General features: G+C 35.7%; 1 protein-coding gene across 1 annotated transcript in view; it reads right to left on the bottom strand.

The window, feature by feature from the left end:
* Positions 1 to 4,558: 4,558 nt before the first annotated feature.
* The window catches only part of Malrd1 (MAM and LDL receptor class A domain containing 1), a 470,497-nt gene continuing 456,095 nt past the window's right edge, over positions 4,559 to 18,960 (bottom strand). Inside the window, exons 39-40 of the mRNA XM_069991735.1 lie at positions 8,074 to 8,149; positions 4,559 to 4,777 (exon numbers count right to left, since the gene is read on the bottom strand). Coding sequence (XP_069847836.1) covers positions 4,694 to 4,777; positions 8,074 to 8,149 — 160 coding nt within the window. The 3' untranslated portion in view covers positions 4,559 to 4,693. The remainder of the gene's footprint in view (positions 4,778 to 8,073; positions 8,150 to 18,960) is intronic.

The raw sequence follows: 18,960 nt of genomic DNA, 5'->3' as shown, positions 1-18,960 counted from the left end.
TGTCTCAGTCTGTTTCTTGAAGGATAAAAGTATATTTTACTCTTTTTGAATGCTTTTCACAAAATAAAGTCATGCACAAAGAGAATGTTTCAACTTAATTCCATGTCCAAGGGGTATCACTGTGTCTTTTTACCTGATCCCACTATTCAAATGCTTACATAGAATAGATCACTTCATAAAGCACAAGTAAATAATTCTAAAAATAATGCCTTTCTTCACTGATATGTAGATTATTTGTAGAATGATTACATATGTGTGAATATGTAACAGTAACATATGGCTTAATATATTAGTTAGCAGTAGTAACTCCACTGAAAATAGTAGATCAGCTCCTGGGAAAACCCAAGCTTCATATCTTCACAGTAACCCTAAGATTTTCAAGATGAAGACATATGTGTGTAACAAGCCCAGGCATGCTTATGTACCTGATAATAGAAGTTAGGTATGCAAAGTGGTTCACAATTGTAACTGTATTCTGGAAGTAGATATTCTTTTTTAATAATAAGTTTTTTATTATGAAAATATGGTACAGAAGGGTTACAATTACATGAGCAAGGTAATGAGGACTTTTCTTATCAAGCATTGTTGCCTCCTCCTTTGTTTTTCCCTTACCATTCCTTCCCTCCCATCTCCACAACTGCAATTCCCCCCTCAACACACACCTACCGCCAAAGTGGTATGATAACCTATAGCCAGCATTATGCTTAATGGTGAAAAACTAAAGCCATTTCCTCTTAACTCAGGAATGAGACAAGAACACCCACTCTCTCCACTGCTCTTCAATCAAGTATTAGAATGCCTACCTACAGTAATAAGACAAGATGCAAACATAAAAGGGATCCAAATAGGGAAAGAAGAAGTAAAACTCTCCCTCTTTGCAGATGACATGATCTTGTATTTAAAAAATCCCATGGATTCCACTCCCAAATTACTCGAGATGATTCGAAACTTTGGCAAAGTACCAGGGTATAAATTAACCCTCAAAAATCAATGGCTTTTCTGGATGCTAACAATGAAAAGAGCGTGGCTGAAATCAGGAAAGCAACTCCATTCTAAATAGCCCCACAAAAAATAAAATACCTAGGAATTAACTTGACCAAAGAAGGACCTCTATGATGAAAACTTTAAAAACCTGAAAAAGTAAATCAAAGCAGAACTTAGAAAGTGGAAAAACCTCCCATGCTCCTGGATTGGAAGGATCAACATCATGAAAATGGTAATACTTCCCAAGGCTATCTACAAATTCAATGCAATACCTATCAATATTCCAATCTCATTCTTTAAGGAAATAGAAGAGGCAATCCAAAAATTCATATGGAACAATGAAAGACCCCAAGTAGCAAAAAACGATCCTTAACAGAAAGAACAGTGCTGGAGGAATATCAATACTAAATTTCAAACTCTACTACAAAGCCATAGTAATCAAAACAGCTTGGTACTGGCACAAGAGCAGACCTCAGGACCAATGGAATAGAATTGAAAACCCAGAAATGAACCCACAGACCTATAGCAACCTGATCTTCAATAAGGGAGCTAAAACAATAGAATGGAAGAAAGACAGCCTCTTCAGTAAATGATGCTGGCAAAATTGGTTAATCACTTGTAGAAAACTAAAGCTAAATCCTTACATATCACCGTGTACCAGAATCAACTCCAAATGGATCAAAGACCTTGGAGTCAAAGCAGGCACACTAAAAACATTACAGGACAGAATAGGAGAAACCCTAGATCTCCTTGGCACAGGCCAAAATTCTCTTAATAGAGACCCAGAAACACAACAAATCAAAGAAAGGTTGGACAAATGGGATTGCATGAAGCTTCAGAGCTTCTGCATGGCAAAGGACATAGCTAGCAAGATCAATAGGAAGCCCACAGATTGGGAGAAGATCTTCACTAGCCATACAATGGACAAGGGTCTCATATCTAAAATATACTTGGAACTCAAAAAATTAAATCCCCCAAAAACAAATCCTCAAAGAAACAACTGCCCAATAAATAAAGACTTACAGAGAAACTTCTCTGAAGAGGAAAGAAGGATGGCCAATGGACACATGAAGAAATGCTCAATCTCCCTAGCTATAAAAGAAATGCAAATCAAAACAACACTGAGATACCACCTCACTCCAGTTAGAATGGCTATAATCAAGAACTCTAATAACAACAGATGCTGGAGGGGATGAGGACAGAAGGGAACCCTATTGCATTGTTGGTGGGAATGTAAACTTGTTCAACCACTTTGGAAAGTAGTATGGAGGTTCCTCAAAAGACTCCACATAGAGCTCCCCTATGACCCAGCAATCCCACTTTTGGGCATTTACCTGAATGATCACAAACAAGACCACACTAAAGCTACCAGCAAAACTATGTTTATTGCAGCATTATTTACCATAGCTATGCTATGAAACCAACCCAGATGCCCCTCAGTAGATAAATGGATCAAGAAAATGTGGTCTATATACACAATGGAATTCTATGCCTCCACCAGAAAGAATGACATTGCCCAATTTGTTAGGAAATGAAAAGACTTGGAAAAAATTCTATTAAGTGAAGTAAGCCAGGCCCAAAGAAAAATAGGTCCCATGGTTTTCCTAATTTGCAATAACTAGTATATGTCTGAGGCAAGCAGAAATGGTCTGGTAAGTTGATGTTAGGCCAAATGAACCCAAAGATAAGGACTCAAGTGCTTTTTCTTTCTTTCTGTTGTTTCTAACATATTTATAAGATGATTTCTTTGTTGCTTTGTATGTCCCTCCCCCACGGCATAACCCCTGTTTTCACTGTATTTGATGTTGGTATAATTTGTGGAGGGGAAGGGAAAAAATCAAAAAGTTTAAATAATGATACAGGCAGACCCATTGCAACAGTGAAATGTACAAGATGCTATGTCGAAAACCTAGTATCTATTCTTAAAAATAAGCAGATAAAGAAATCTGATTTAATTTTCTGGATATACTACGTTGGCATCCCTTTCATTAGCTCAAGATTATGTTGACAGCAGGTAATTATGCTAATTTCCTAAGACCTGGTCCAAGTAAAGAAGCTCTATACACGTTATGATCTCTAAGGAAGTTGTTTTTCAACTTGCCAAAAGCATAGCTAAATAAACAAGCAAATGTTTCAAAAACTAGGAGAATAAACATCTCTTTATTATTTCTTTCACATTTGAGAAAGAAAATGTGTTCTTCAGAGCGGTTCACTCCTCAGAATGTTTAATGGTATACATCAGTGTGAGGTTTTTTGTTTTTCGCATGCTAGTTCTGGGTCTTGAACTCAGGGCCTGGGTACTCTCCGTGAGCTTCTTTGTGCTCAAGACTAGGGCTCTACCACTTGAGCCACAGTGTCACTTCCAGCCTTTTCTGAGGTGTTTATTGGAGATATGAGTCTCATGGAGTTTCCTGCCCGGGCTGGCTTCAAACTGCAATCCTCAGATCTCAGCCTACTGAGTAGCTAGGAGTGTTCGTTAGCCATTGGCACCCAGTTTAGTGTGAGCTTTTAAAGTGCATCCTTATATATTATAATCTTTATTTTCATGCATATATTAACATATTCATAGTTATAATGTTAATTCCAGACATGGCACATACCTAGTTTCATTGAAATTATATAAAGTGTCTGCTATTGAAAGAAGTGCCTTTTCCACTCGTGATTAGCTATTTATGGAGCTTGACATTTGATTTCATTTGTTTTAGATATGAACCCTTTTTTCTAAATGTATTAGCAATTGGAAACATTTTGCATGCTGATACAAGAAGAAAGAAAAGCAGAACCTTTAAGAATCACAAAGCTATAATAAGTTTGACAATGAAATCTCTATTTGTCAATGGTTTCTGGAAATGCATCTTGGGAAGTGGTTACTCCATGTTCATCCTGGGAAACATTTTCTTAGATGGGAAAGCAAGACACATGGAAAGACTTTCCCTGTCTCTAAATTTTGTTGTGCACATGGTGAAGCTGCAGTTGTTAGCTAGCATCTACTGCGTGGGGAAATGAGCTTCAGAGTGTGGGAGTAGAGATGTGAACAACCAGCATTCTTGCTGTGGTTACAGAGCTTTCACAATAGTTAAACTGGTATGTTATAACTGGTATGCTATTTAAACCATATAAGATAGCTTTATTTTTTCTAGCCCAATGCTTATCTTATTTTATATCTATATATCATCTCTTCTATCATATCTGAGCATTATGTTATATCTATGAATATTAGTTATGCAATCATTGGAAAAAGGTAAGTTTGGGATCATTTCCTCCATAGTATTCAAAATATGGAAATAACTTTTGCTACAGTTATGCTGATTACAATGACCAGGATTTATCTATTTTTCCCAGTTGCACAACAAGTTAACTCATCCTTGCTTGTAAGCTCTAAGTCAAAAAATAACCATTTTAAAAGTCCTTTACATTAAGGTTCTGAAGCCATTTGATACATCAATTTAAGAAATAAACTAAAAAAAAAACAAAGGAAAACAAGTTGGTTCAGTAGAAGCCTTTATTAACATACCCAGAAATGCAATGAAGATAAAGAACTGATTCTAGTTCTGTGAGAACATTTAAGCTATATAGTAAGGATTTTTTATAAATGTAATTATGCTAGCATTTCGAAGCTCTCCTTTTATTTTTTACTATCGTCCAAGATCAGCTTGGAGATTGGCATTTTCTGTAAACAGCACATATCGGATTAGGCTTGATCTTGATGCTATGATTTGGGATGATGAGACATGATTTCCAAGTTCCCAGGTGATGTTCCATAAAACGGATTTGAGAAGGAGTACACAGAATTCTAAAAAGGGAGATGCACATTTAAAAGGTTAGGATTTTAGGCACTGAAATAAGATATGTCTGTGAGATCACACAGTAAGCTCTAACAGATTTCCACAGGAGTAATAGCTAGTGCATCCCTTGAGACTTTCCCTAGTGTCTCCAGCATGTGGCATCTGTATCTCTGACAGAGATCTTGGTCCTCCTTGCCAGGGCCTCTGGACTGGGGCACCAATGGAGCATGAAGGAATGATAGGATTCAAGGAATGCAGTGGATTCCACCATGTTATGTTGAGTTTTCCTTTCTCTGATTCTACTCAGCCCATTGTATTAATATAGTTAGGCTAAACAAAGCAAAATCATGAAAGAAATCCAACAACTCTAAGCTGACAGAATCATCACTAAGTATTTTGGCAAGTCTAACATACATGAAGTTCTGGATGACAAACTGATTTCTTGTTGTGTGTGTGTGTTCCAATAAAAATTTGCTTATTTTGGGCTGGGATGTAGCTCAGTGACAAAGCGCTTGCCTAGCAAGTACAACATCCTGGATTCGATCCGCAGTACCAAAAAAGAAAAGACAAAAAAATACAGTTAAAAATTTTGCTTATTTTGTGGGGCTGGGAAGGTGGCTCAGTTGTAGAGTGCTTGCCTTGCATGCCTGAGGCCCTGGGTTCGATTCCTCAGCACCACATAAGCAAAAAGAAAAAAGTTGGAAGTGGTGCTGTGGCTCAAGTGGTAGAGAGCTAGTCTTGAGCTGAAGAGCTGAGGGACAGTGCCCAGGCCCAGAGTTCAGGCCCCATGACCGGACCCCCCCCAAAATTGCTTATTTTCATTATCTTCAAGTAGTTGTACAGAGGGGTTTCAGTTAAACATTTCTTTAATAAATATATTGTTCGTAAAGAAAAAAGAAATCAGACAACTGGATTAAAGTGACTTAAGAGATACAGCTATAAATCCATGTGCACATGCTTTTTACATATTCTGAGTTTGAAAATGTAAAAACAACACAAACTTAGATCTAAAATTTCGACTAACCTGTTAGACAGTTGGGGTAGGTTGAACACTAATTATTGGATGGCATCAAGAGATTATTGCTAAATATCTGGTATGATATTGTGGTTATATTCCTTTAAATAATTTAATCCATTAAAGATACTACTAAGCTTCAACGTTGAAGTAAAATAATAACTGGCATATGCTTTAAAATCTTCCAGAGAGCGGAGGAGACACATGGGAGGAGAATTGAAAGATGGCTTGATGGTTGTTAATGCTGATGGTGCATCAGCGAGTTGAGTATCAATCGCAGAGTATGAGTTTTCTGAAAGAGTTCTTCAGATAATATTTGCAGTATTTGTGATGATGTCAGAAAACATAGGCTTATTTTAATTAATGTAAAAGACATTCTTGCGGAAAAAATAGAAATCAAAACAAGGAAGATCAGGAGATCTGACATGACAGATTCTCCAGTTAATCTTAATAAAAGGAAAAAGAACTATGGAAAGGGCCCATGAAAAAGGAGTAATTGTTCTTTTGTCAGAAAGTAGAAAGCAATCACTCTGCACTATTCCTGGAGACGTCAATTGCTCCAACATATGTATCCATGGTGAAAACCAGCGGTAAGCATGTTGAAAGAGGAGGAATCTTTGATTTTTGACCTCTTCCTTTGTGTGCCAAGAAACATGGCTCTAAACTTCACAGAAGCTGAGTTCTCAGGAAAAGGAAAAAACAATACATCACACCTTCCTAGACAGTTTTTTTAATGACTGTAACTTTGTGTGATAATACATAAAATTTTCAGATCTAAAACATTTCAGTTTACTGCATATTATCTATCAGATAATAAGTAAACTTACGTTGAAGACACAAAGTTTACATCTTCTTTTCTGTAGTGAAAACATTTAAAGTTGGTTTTGATTATATTTTCCTAATTTATTACATCTTCCTAATAATTAAATACTGTGTCTATACTTATTTATGACCTATTAGTTAGGGATATGTTCTTATTTATGCTTCAGGTCTCGATTTACTTGACAGATTATCCAGATTCTTTCTGTCAACAGAAGAACCTCCTAATTCTCATTTATAACAAAAATTGTCAAAAATTGTGTGTATCACATCATGATGGAAAAATGTGGAAATAAACACAGATGCCAAAGGTTGTATCAGACTTCAACCATATGTTACAAGCTTTGAAGCTACGAATTTGCTACCTTACCACTAATTTTCAATGTCAAGAGTAACAAAATGTAAAAAATAAACTTCTTTTAGCTTCTTTTCATTTAAAAGTGATTATGGAGAAAATGCTTTAGCTTTCTATATAATCAGCTTTATAACAGAAGGACATACTTCTAAAGTCAGATGTTTGGGAACTCTCATGTCTAGGACTAAACTCATTTCATAGTTAATGAATGCTTACATATATATGCTACATACATGTATATGTAATATATATATATATATATACTTAACCTATGAAATATATATGATATTTGTCAAAGGATATAATGCTTCAATTATTCAGGATGAACACATTCCAGAATTCTCATTATAGTTCATAATGCAATACCCTAAGATTTGCTGAGAGAATATATCACAAATGTTCCCACCATGCACATGAACAGAAAGCAGGTGAGATGATGGATGTGTTTGATTGTGGTGGCCACTTTTCAATGTGTGTGTGTGTGTGTGTGTGTGTGTGTGTGTGTGTGTAAGGAATCACATTATATAACTTAAGTATACATCTTTGTCACTATATATCAATAATGCTGGGAAGAATTAATAAGAAGTTAAGAGGAAATTTTTTCTTTGATAGTTACGCTTTAGCCTACGTGTTATTTCATTGATCAGGTGTGGCACCCCAAAATACATTTTATCTATAATTGCCCTCTTCTAAGTTATCTCCCTACCCATACCTAAATTTAAAGAGAACACAGAACACCATTCTCCTTTTAGTCTTTTGAAAATAAAATGTGAAGTATATTCAGTGAGAAAGTATAGTGAATAATATTGTAGGTTAAACTGGTATTTTTTAGATTTATCAACTCTCTCTGAGTCTGAACAGTGAACATAGACCGATTTAACACTGAACTGATTTTCCAAGAGGACTAGAACTTCCTGAAATGAAAATTTCTCACTGACCATTTACTGAGCAGAAATCTATTCTACCTTGAGTTGAAATAACTCCATTAGAATGTTTCTCTTAGCATAATGGAGGATATACCCAAGGGAAACTAGTTGGTGGTTGTGCTTATGGTTGTGTGTGGCTGTGTGTGTGTGTCTGTTTGTGAAACAATGCAGCTCACCACCACAACTTACCTCAATTTGCTCTGGGTTGTTCCAGTTCCCATAAACAGGGTTGACAAAGGCACAGTTACCACTTCTCTCAGTTTTCCTTAAAGCCAGAAAGAAAAGGCAATAAGTAAGAATTGAAATGTACCATAGTACATTTACAGGTCATTGATGGTACCGACCATTGGGAGACACACTGTCTAGCCTGTACAACTTATTTTCCATGAATGTATTACCACAAGTAAACATTTTTGTTTCAGGACATCAACCATGTTCTTTTTAAAAAAATGTTTTTATTTTAAAAATAGTGTTCAGAGGGGTTACAGATACATTTGTAAGGTTATGAGTACATTTTTTATTGAGCATTGTTACCTCCTCCTTTGATTTTCCCCTACCATCCTTTCCCTCTCCCTTCCCCCACCAAGTTGTAAAGTTCATTTTTCTACATAGTGTCTTGCACATCTCTTGTTACAATGGATCAACCTGAATCCTTGTTTTAGCATTTTGTTATTTCCCTTCTCCTCCCCAAAATAGAAAAAATGTATATACAAGATGCAGGACACCAACATCAAATACAGTGAAAACAGGCATTATACCGTGGGGGAGGAAGAACATACCAGAGAAACAAACAAACAAACAAATCACACAGTACATTTTAGATACATTAAAAACAATAGCAAGAAAGAAAAAAACAAGTTGTGTCCCTATCTTGGGGTTCATTTCACTTTACATCATCTTATATGTACATAGCTTTTAACCTTTTCTGCTTATTCTAGACTTATACTAGTAATTGCTAATAAGGAAAACCATAGGACGTGTTTCTTTGAGTCTGGTTTACTTCACTTAATATAATTTTTTTCAAGTCTTTCCATTTCCTAACAAATGGTGCAATGTCATTCTTTCTGATGGAGGCATAGAATTCCACTATGTATATATGTGTGTATATATATATATGCATATATATATATATATATCACATTTTCTTGATCCATTCATCTACTGTGGGGCATCTGGGTTGGTTCCATATCATAGCTATGGTAAATAATGCTGCAATAAACATAGTTGTGCTGGTAGCTTTAGTATGGCCTTGTTTGTGATCATTTGGGTAAATGCCTAAAAGTGGGATTGCTGGGTCATAGGGGAGCTCTATGTGGAGTCTTCTGAGGAACCTCCATACTGCTTTCCAAAGTTGTTGAACAAGTTTACACTCCCACCAACAATGCAGTAGGGTTCCCTTTTGGCCACATCCCCTCCTGCATCTGTTGTTATTAGGTTTCTTGATTATAGCCATTCTAACTGGGGTGAGGTGGAATCTCAATTCAACCACAGTCTTAAAAGCAAATGTAATTTGAACTTTGAGAGATAAAATAAAAAAACCAGAAAAATAAAAGTGGTATGAGTGGATTCCAATATTGATTTCTTAAAATATTAAATATTTCTCAAGTAATTCAAACAATGCACCATCACAGAGAACAATGTAATATGAAGCTGAGCTGGTCCCAAAGAATTCCATCTTGGAGTCCTTTAGATTTCTAAACTACCAAACCACCCTTCCTGAAGACCATTACCTTTTAAAAAATTGTTATTGTAAAGATGATGGACAGAGGGATTACAGTTACATAAACCAGGTAAATCAGGTAATAAGTACATTTCTTTTTGAACAGTGTCACCTCTTCCCTCATTTTCTCCCACTTTCTGAAGACCATTTTTTATAAAAGTGCTGGAGAGAATTGTAGTACAGGAGACATAGTCATGAGGATGTCAATCAGCAAAGTTACATTTGGATGCTTAAAAAAGCCTTTTAAGTTAGTACTTCCTTTTAGGAAAATCACAAAGGACCTATGTTGCAAATCTTACATTTGATTTTATCTGTATGATCTACTAAGTTCATTTCCTAAATTGATCATTTTCTTTTGATGTTTAAAAAAACACATGATCAAAAATAGGCAGCCTAGGAATCTTTGGTTATAATTGATGAAGAAAACAGACCTATCTTAGAAACAACAATAATATAAGAGGTAATTAAATGCACTCTGTGACACATTGAAGGGATGGTCATACACAAATGTGTGGACAGCCACACTTACACTCACGCGCGCACACACACGATGGAGAATACAAGACTGATCCTGGGATGACTGCCAGTGTCTTCAGGCCAAACAGGAAGAAAAAATGCATAATGCCTGAATATTTTTGCCTAATCAGAGTATATAATTTAATTAACAAGTTTATTAGTAAGAACCCCTAAATTCGAAAACGTAGCAAAGAGGAAGTGCTCACTGATCTGTGTTTTGAAAAGAAATGTTCAGAAGCATGACTTTCAGTTGTCATTTACTGAAAACACATGGTCTTTATGGTCTTTTCTAAGAAGTCACTGCACTTCTGGGCCGAAAAGCCTCATCTGGCCCATTCTGTTTGGCTGGCAAGACATTTTGCCTGGGGAATGTGTCTTGCAAGTGCTGCTATTCTCACTGTTTTCAAACAATTGGCTTAAATACATAACAGCTTAAATATTTCACACTCTCTAAGGCTCCAATTTGATTTAGGATGAATAAGGCCACATGTAAGATTTTTATAGGTTATAATTTGAAAAAAAAGTTATAGGTAAACCCTTAAATTAAGTCAGCAAGGATCTATTAATTCCTTAACTACTAGTGGAATACACAGGTGTTTCTCTAGTTAAACAGGACTTATTTCTTGACGCTTTGCCTTAACTTCTTCTAAGACTATTCAGTATGTTTTCAGAGCAGTAAGCTCTGTAAATGGTACAGATGAGGTGAACATCTAGGCAACGCTGGTTTCCAGCTGGAGACCCGGAAGAAAAGAAAGAGCAGCTGTGAAATGTGTCAAAATGCCAAAGCAATAGCTGGTCCAGGAAAGATTGAACATGAGGTAGAGAGTACCAACACAGAATGGGAATTAGGAATTATGTAAATATGGTGATAGCCAAAGGCACCATGGGATCAAAAAAATTAATCTCAGCTGAAATCAGGCATGAAATCAGGAAGCAAGAGAAAACCCAAACCATAGGCCTAGACAGGACAGATGGTCCAAAAGCCAGGAAGATGACTACAAACCGAAGGGACAAGCTGAGAACTCAACTGGTAAAAGTTGGACAGGAACACAAAAGATCATGATATGACGCAATGCTACTTGGCATTGGGACTACTGGGACCGTAGGTAACTCAAACCTAGATTGGCAGGCAAAAGTCAGATAAATGGATACAAATCCCAGGCTTTTTTTTCTTATTGATCTTACTGAGAGGGTTTTTAATATTTTTAAAATATTTTTCTATTAAAATGAAAATGCAAATGAAAGCACTGATGTGAGGGAGTGATTCTAATGAAAGTTGATGACACCCGAGGGCTAGAACGTGGAGTTGTAATTAAAGATGGAGGGTCACTATATGGGTAACTGAAGGTAAGTAATTGTAAATCCATTGTACTTCAAGTTGTATTATGACCCACCAACAACTTTTATGTTTACCAGATCAAAGATATTGCTCCAAGTTTTGGGAATCTCTAGATGGTAGGGCTTAATTTATAATATCTCTCCTATTTGTAAGGTAAATATAATATACTACCCAGTGTGTTGGGAGTATGGAATATCCATGCGTACATACCTGAATGTTGGGGGATTATTTTTTAGCTGTGAAGTATTTCATTTGTTACTCTGGATGAAAGATGTTTTCTATCCATGAAAGTGTATGTGACAGTTTTGCAAGAATATATCTAAATAATGAAGTAGAACGCATCCCCAGGTGGAAGTAGAATTCATTTATTCTGAGTGTTATGTTTATTGTATTTAATTTGGTTGTATCTGATTAATGTTGTATCTGGGGGTGTCCCAGAGAAGTAAATCTCAGTTCTATACTCTCATTTCCAACTCTGTTATCCTGAATTCTTCAATTCAGTTTCCCCAAAGGTTTCCAGTTGTGAGATTTAAGGAGTACAAAGCCTTCTGAATATGCTAATCTTTCAGATAAAGGAAAATATAATATAAAAACTGATTTAAATATTTCTTGGGCACATTTCTCTCTGCTAAGAAGAGGTCTTAGAAATGTTTGTTTTCTTTTAAAAAGGGTGTTATTAATAATGTATTTTCCTTGTTTGATCACAAAAAAATCAATAAGCAATAAGTCTTCTGGCTTTCTTTTATTTTTTTTTACTTTCTGCTTTTTTAACCTTGGAAAATACTTTGGGTTTTTTTTTAGTTTTCTCTTTTGTTTTTTAATATATATTTTTATTGTAAAGATACTGTACAGAGGAGTTACAGTTACATGAGTAAGGTAATGAGTACATTTCCTATCCAGCATTGTTACCACCTCCTTTGTTTTTTCCCTACCATCCCTTCCCTCCCCACCTCCACAACTCCTTCTCACTCCCCCCCCAAGTTGTAAAGTTCATTTTCAACATAGTGTCTTGTACATCTCATTGTTACAATGGGTCAACCTGTATCCTTGTTTCAGCATTTTGTTATTTCCCTTCCCCTCCCCAAATTAGAAAAATGTATATACAAGATGCAGGGCACCAGAATCAAATACAGTGTAAACAGGGGTTAGGGGAAGAACATACAAAAGAAACTAAAAATATCACATAGAACATTATAAGTACATTAAAAACAACAGTGACAAAGAAATAACCTGCTGTGTCCCTATCTTGGGGTTCATTTTGCTTAACATCATCTTATATGGTCATATGTACATAGCTTTTGACCTTTTCTGCTTGTCCTAGACATACACTAGTTATTGCAGATAAGGGAAATCATGGGACCTATGTTTCTTTGGGCATGGCTTACTTCAGTTAATATGATTTTTATTTTTAATTTGTAGTCATGGGTAGAGATTTGTGTAGTGTGTCTCCTAGGCAACTCTCAGTGTTGAATTATATATATATGTATAGATACATATATGTATCTATACATGTATACACACATATATGTATGTATATATACATATATACACATATAATATGAATATATAAGATATAATTATGTATCAGATGATACATATCAGGCTTCAGATATATACTAATATATATAAAACATTATATATAATATATAATTATATATCAGCTGATATATGAGTTTTCATATATATACATACACACATATGTACATATATATATATATATATATATATATATCAGCTTTCTTGTCCCCAAATATCGCAATAGTTTTATTTTACACCCAAATTCTGACCATTTTTAGTCTACTTGAATAGACAGTAATTAAGGAAAGTTACATCTAGTTTAAAATCTCGACCCTATCTTGTTCTTTTCATAATCTAAATTTATAGCAGTTTGAAAAAATAAAATAAGCACAACGAAATACCACAAAACAAGTAAGAAATTTGTACGACATTGGAGAGAGGCATTTAGAAAACAGGAAATGCAAACTGAGTAAGAGGAAGCAAATGGATAGTGTTTGTGTTTGTGTTCTTATTCAAGTACAATGCACTTTGACTTGAACATATTGTAAAAACTCACATGGTATTATTTTAAGGAAGTAGCAGTGGCTTTTACTTGGTAGTTTCAAGTATTATCTTCCTATGCTGAATCCATAACAAGATTTGCTCCATGGAGCAAATGCTCCATGGGGGAAGGTGGAACACAGAAGGGAGCAGAAATATTTATTGATATCTTGGAGCACAACACTCTGTAGGGAGGATATTTTCATACGTTTATGATTTCAAAAAGTCAACACAGAACTTACAACATTACATTTGTTATATGAATGTATAGGCTAAAGGTTTTGGTACGGCCCAAGCTCCATAATGCTTTCTTCTAACAAGCACAAAGTTCTGAGTTCAAACCCTAGTACTGTGGGAAAACAAAGTGTGCAGGTAGAGTGAAATTGTACAGTAGCCTAAGATATTAAAAGAAAGAGTAAGTTGAGTTTATTAGATCAACTTAAAGAATAAGTTGTGCCTGTAACTGCTCTGTTATATGACTACTTACAAAGACAGATGTGATGAAATCATGAGAAGAAAGAAATGGAAATAATGTTATTGACCAATTTCTACTCTTAAAAGATGACTTTACTCTTAAAAATCTGGGCCAAGGAAGCAAAAAAGCAAGAAATAAACCAATTTGAAAGGCAAAGATAAATAGGGAGAGAAGCTATCTAAGAGTTCAAGTTTTCATTTTCAAATCCATAAGGACCACATGTTTGGGTGGAAACAATTCAGGAAGAATGAGGTTTGCAAACACAACCAGAAATGCCACAGAGCGGGAGGAAAGAATTAATCATCTAAGGGTCACACAACCAAATAATATGGATACCGAATTATGCTAAAGTCATTCACATGACATAGCAGCTGCCATATTTTTCCCTCACTCTATTTAAGCTGGAAATAAATATGTTGACCACAAAATCTGTCAGTGCAGAGACATTCTCTCAGTGGCAAAAGCACTCAAGTGGTAACATGCGGAGAAATACGGGTGCAATTAGTGTGAATAGAGCTGACACAAGCTCGTGGAACTTAACCTTGAGGAGAATTAATGCAGCCAAGGAGAGCTCAATCTGCATTCTGCTTCTCAAGTGCACAGTTAGCATAATTCACAACCACCTAATGTAAACCAGATGTGGAGCAGGAGGGTCCCTTCGGAAAGAGATTATAAAAACCTTTTCTGACCTAGTGAAATTACTTGGAGTTAGTCTTTATAAACTAGAGGAGGCAAAGACATTTATACAAAGATTCCTTGCAAATTATGAATAATAATAAAAAAACTAGATGCAACCTCAACATTTAACAATAGGACAATGTTCAATGATGATACGTACACTTGAGAGAGCATTAAATTGCTCATTCAAGCAATATTTGAAGGTCTATCTGGGGATATAGACAGCATCAATGTTTCTTAAAGTATGGCCTGTGGACCCATAGTTCTAAATACCCCATCCACACTCCTTTCCTAGTACAAATGAATGAAGTGAGGTTCACAGAAAAGAAAGATCTTGGCTTCCAGAAAGATGGTGGCAAAGCAACAGAGAAACGCCCTAGGTGTCTCTAACCCTCTCTCTGCTAACTCTAATACTTTCATCTGATAGATTTTAACAATACAACTCCATAGCAGATCTGAATTCTGCATCTTCACTCAGTTTTCTCTATAAGCCCGGAACCCAGATAACTAAGTCTCAGCAAAGGGACAGAACACTGGATGACTAGTCAACCAAGAAAACAAGGAACAGATTGCCCAAAGATAAAAACTAAAAGGGTCTTCAAATGGGCAGAACACATCCTAGATATACTAGAAATATGCAAACTCAGGGAAATACAGTGCTCACAGAAAACAAGCAGACAAGTGAACAGGAAAACAGGAACCTAGAAGATGCTTCACACAATGCATTAAAAACACTGCTAAAAAGTAGTATGGTGGTTCCTCAAAAGACTCCACATAGAGCTCTCCTATGACCCAGCAATCCCACTTTTGGTATTTACCCAAATGATCACAAACAAGACCATACAAAAGCTACCAGCACAACTATGTTTATTGCAGCATTATTTACCATAGCTAAGATAGGGAACCAACCCAGATGCCCCTCAGTAGATGAATGGATCAAGAAAATGTGGTATATATACACAATGGAATTCTGTGCCTCCATCAGAAAGAATGACATTGCTCAATTTGTTAGGAAATGGAAAGGCTTGGAAAAAATTTTATTAAGTGAAGTAAGCCAGGCCCAAAGAAACATAGGTCCCATGGTTTCTCTTATTTGCAATAACTAGTATATATCTGAGACAAGCAGAAATGGTCAGATAAGTTGATGTTAGGGAAAATGAACCTCAAGATCAGGATTCAAATTTTTTTTTCTTTCTTGCCATTGTTTCTAACATATTTATAAGATTATTTCTTTGTTGCTTTGTATGTCCCTCCCCCACAGTATAACCTCTGCTTTCTCTGTATTTGATGTTGGTATAATTTGTGGAGGGGAAGGGAAAAAACAAATCGTTTAAATACGGATACAGGTGGACCCACTGCAACAATGAGATGTAGAAGTCGTTATGTCGAAAAACGAACTTTACAACTTTGGCGGGAGGTGGGGGGTGGATGGGTGGGATATGGGAAGGGATGGGATGGGGAAACAAAAGAGGAGGCAACAATGCTTGATAAGAAATGTACTCATTACCTTGTCCATGTAATTGTAACCTCTCTGTATGGTATTTTCACAATAAAAATAATAATAAAAAATAAAAGAAAAGAAAAAAGAAAAAAGGGAAAAACACTACTGATAAATTTAATTAATGAAAAGTTTATATACAAGACAATGTGAGCATAATGACATTAACCAGAGAATAATGGAAGAATTAATAGAGAATACAAACAAGAAGCTAAATGAAGTCCACGGCAAAGGAGTCCTGTGAAAAAGCAGCTACCCAGTTAAAGTACATTAAGGAAAAATAACAAATAAACATATCAGTCATGTAAAGAGGCTCTTAGAAATCCTAAAACAAGATTTCAAAAAGAAGCCCTCAGAAATGACCAAACAGAAAACAGAGAATTAAACAAATGGGATTAACAAATGATCAAATGGGAATTATTCCAGGGATGCAAAGCTGGCTTACTATATGCAAGTCACCTAATATAATTCAATACATTAACCAGAGCAAGGACAAGAACCAAATGGTCATCTCAATAGATGCAGGAAAAGCATTTGATAAAATTCAATATCTCTTTATGAGAAAAGCTCTGGAAAAGCCAGGAATCCATAGAATATGCCTCAATATAGTAAAGGCTGTATATGACAAACCTTCAGCCAGCATTATATTTAATGGCAAAACATTAAAATCATTTCTTCTAAAATGAGGAATCAGTCAAGGATGTTTACTCTTTCCACTCCTCTTCAACATAGTACTGGAATTCCTAGCAAGAGCAATAAGGCAAGAAAATTTCATGAAGGAGATTTAAACAGGAAAAGAAGTAAAGCAATCCCTCTTTGCAGATACTATATACCCCAAGAACCCTATAGATTTCCCTCTCTAGCTAATTGAGAATATATGAAACTTTGGAAAAGTATCAGGTATAAAATTAACCCACAAAAATCAGTAACTTTTCTGTATGCAACTCCATTTTAATAGCTGCCCCCTCAACATAACATCGGAATTAACCTAACCAAAGAGGTGAAGGACCTGTATTGTAAAAACTTTAAAAATCTGAAAGAAATTGGAACAGATTTAAGGAAATGCAGAAACCTCACATACCCTGTAATGGGAAGAAATAACATCAGAAAAATAGCAATGTTGCCCAGAGCAATTTACAAATTAAATGTAAAACCCATCAAAATCCCAACAACTTTCTTCAAATAAGTAGAGAGGGCAATCCAAAAATTCATATGGATAATAAAACATCCAGAATATCCAAAACAATCCTTAGCAGGAAGAACAGTGCTGGAAGAGTAGCAATAATAAACTTCAACCTCTCTTACAAAGCCATATTAGTGAAAACAGCTTGGTACCGGCCCAAGAATAAGCCTGAGGATCAATGGAACAGAAGACCTAGAAATAAACCCACATATAGCCACTTAATATTTGTGAAGGAGCCAAATATACAGGTTGGAAGAAAGACAGCCTCCAACAAATGATGCTTGCAAAATTGGTTATCCATGTGCAGAATGACTCAAGCTAGAACCCTATGTATCACTAGGCACCACACCTATTCCAAATGAATTGAAGACCTCAATACAAGGCCAGATACCAAGAAAATATTACAGGAAGGCGTAGGGGAAATAGTATGGCTCCTAGGTACAGGTTGAAACTTTCTAAGTAAAGATCTGGAATCACAATAAATCAAAGAAAGACTGGCTAAATGGGATTGCATTGAACTGAAGAGCTTCTGCATGGCAAAGGAGATATCTAGCAAGATAATTAGAAAGTCCAAAGAATGGAAGAAGATTTAAACCAGCTATGCATCAGACAAGGGCCTCAGATCTAAAATATAATTAGCGCTCAAAAAATTATTCTCACCAAAAAAACAAACCTTCAAAACCTCAAGAACCCAATCAACTAATGGGCAAAGACTTTAAGAGAGACTTCTCAGGGAATAAGTAAAAATGCCCAATAGACACATGAAGAAATGTTCAATATCTCTGGCCATAAGAGAAATACAAATCAAAATAACATTGAGATTCCACCTCACCCTAGTTAGAATGGTCCTTATCAAGAAAATTAACAATAACAAATGATGGTAGGGATGTGGCAAAAAGGGAATGCTACTACACAGCTGTAAACTTGTTCAATCACTCTGGAAAGCAGTCTGGAGGTTCCTCAAAAGACTAAACATAGAACTTCCCTATGACCCAGTCTCTAAATGCCCACTCTTGGCCATTTAAATAATAGAACACAAACAAGGCCATGCTAAAGTGACCAACACAACCATGTTCAGCAGCATTGTTTACCATGGCCAAGATATGAATTAACTCAAATGCCCATCAGTGGATGAATGGATCAAGAAAATGTGGTATGTATACAACGGAATTCTACACATCTATCAGAAAGAATGGTATTGTACTATTCATTAGGAAATGGAGAGACTTGGGAAAAATCATATTAAGTGAAGTAAGCCAGACCCAAAGAAACATTGTTTCCTTCATTTGTAGTAAGCAGAATGTTCCTATAAATCTATAAGTAAGCACACTGAATGGTTAAAAATATACACTGAGATATGATAAATTATACAGGTTTCTAGATATTCACATAGTGAGACCAGAAGAGGATATGCATAGGTGTGGACCACAAAGGCTTAATAGCTCTGTGCATATGACCATATAAAATAATATTTCATGAAATGAATCCTAAGAAAAGGGAAACAGGAGATTTTTGTTGTTGTTTTTGCTGTCTTTTCCTTTTGTCTTGTTTGTGAGTTTATTTGTGTTTGGGAGGGTAAGGGGGGCACAGAAGAGGTGGAACAAAGGGT

This window comes from Dipodomys merriami, unplaced genomic scaffold (assembly GCF_024711535.1).
Source record: "Dipodomys merriami isolate MVZ:Mamm:240054 unplaced genomic scaffold, mDipMer1.0.p SCAF_4, whole genome shotgun sequence".
Lineage (NCBI taxonomy): Eukaryota > Metazoa > Chordata > Mammalia > Rodentia > Heteromyidae > Dipodomys > Dipodomys merriami.
The sequence above is the reverse complement of the archived record's forward strand: the minus strand, read 5'-3'. Positions and strand labels throughout refer to the sequence as shown.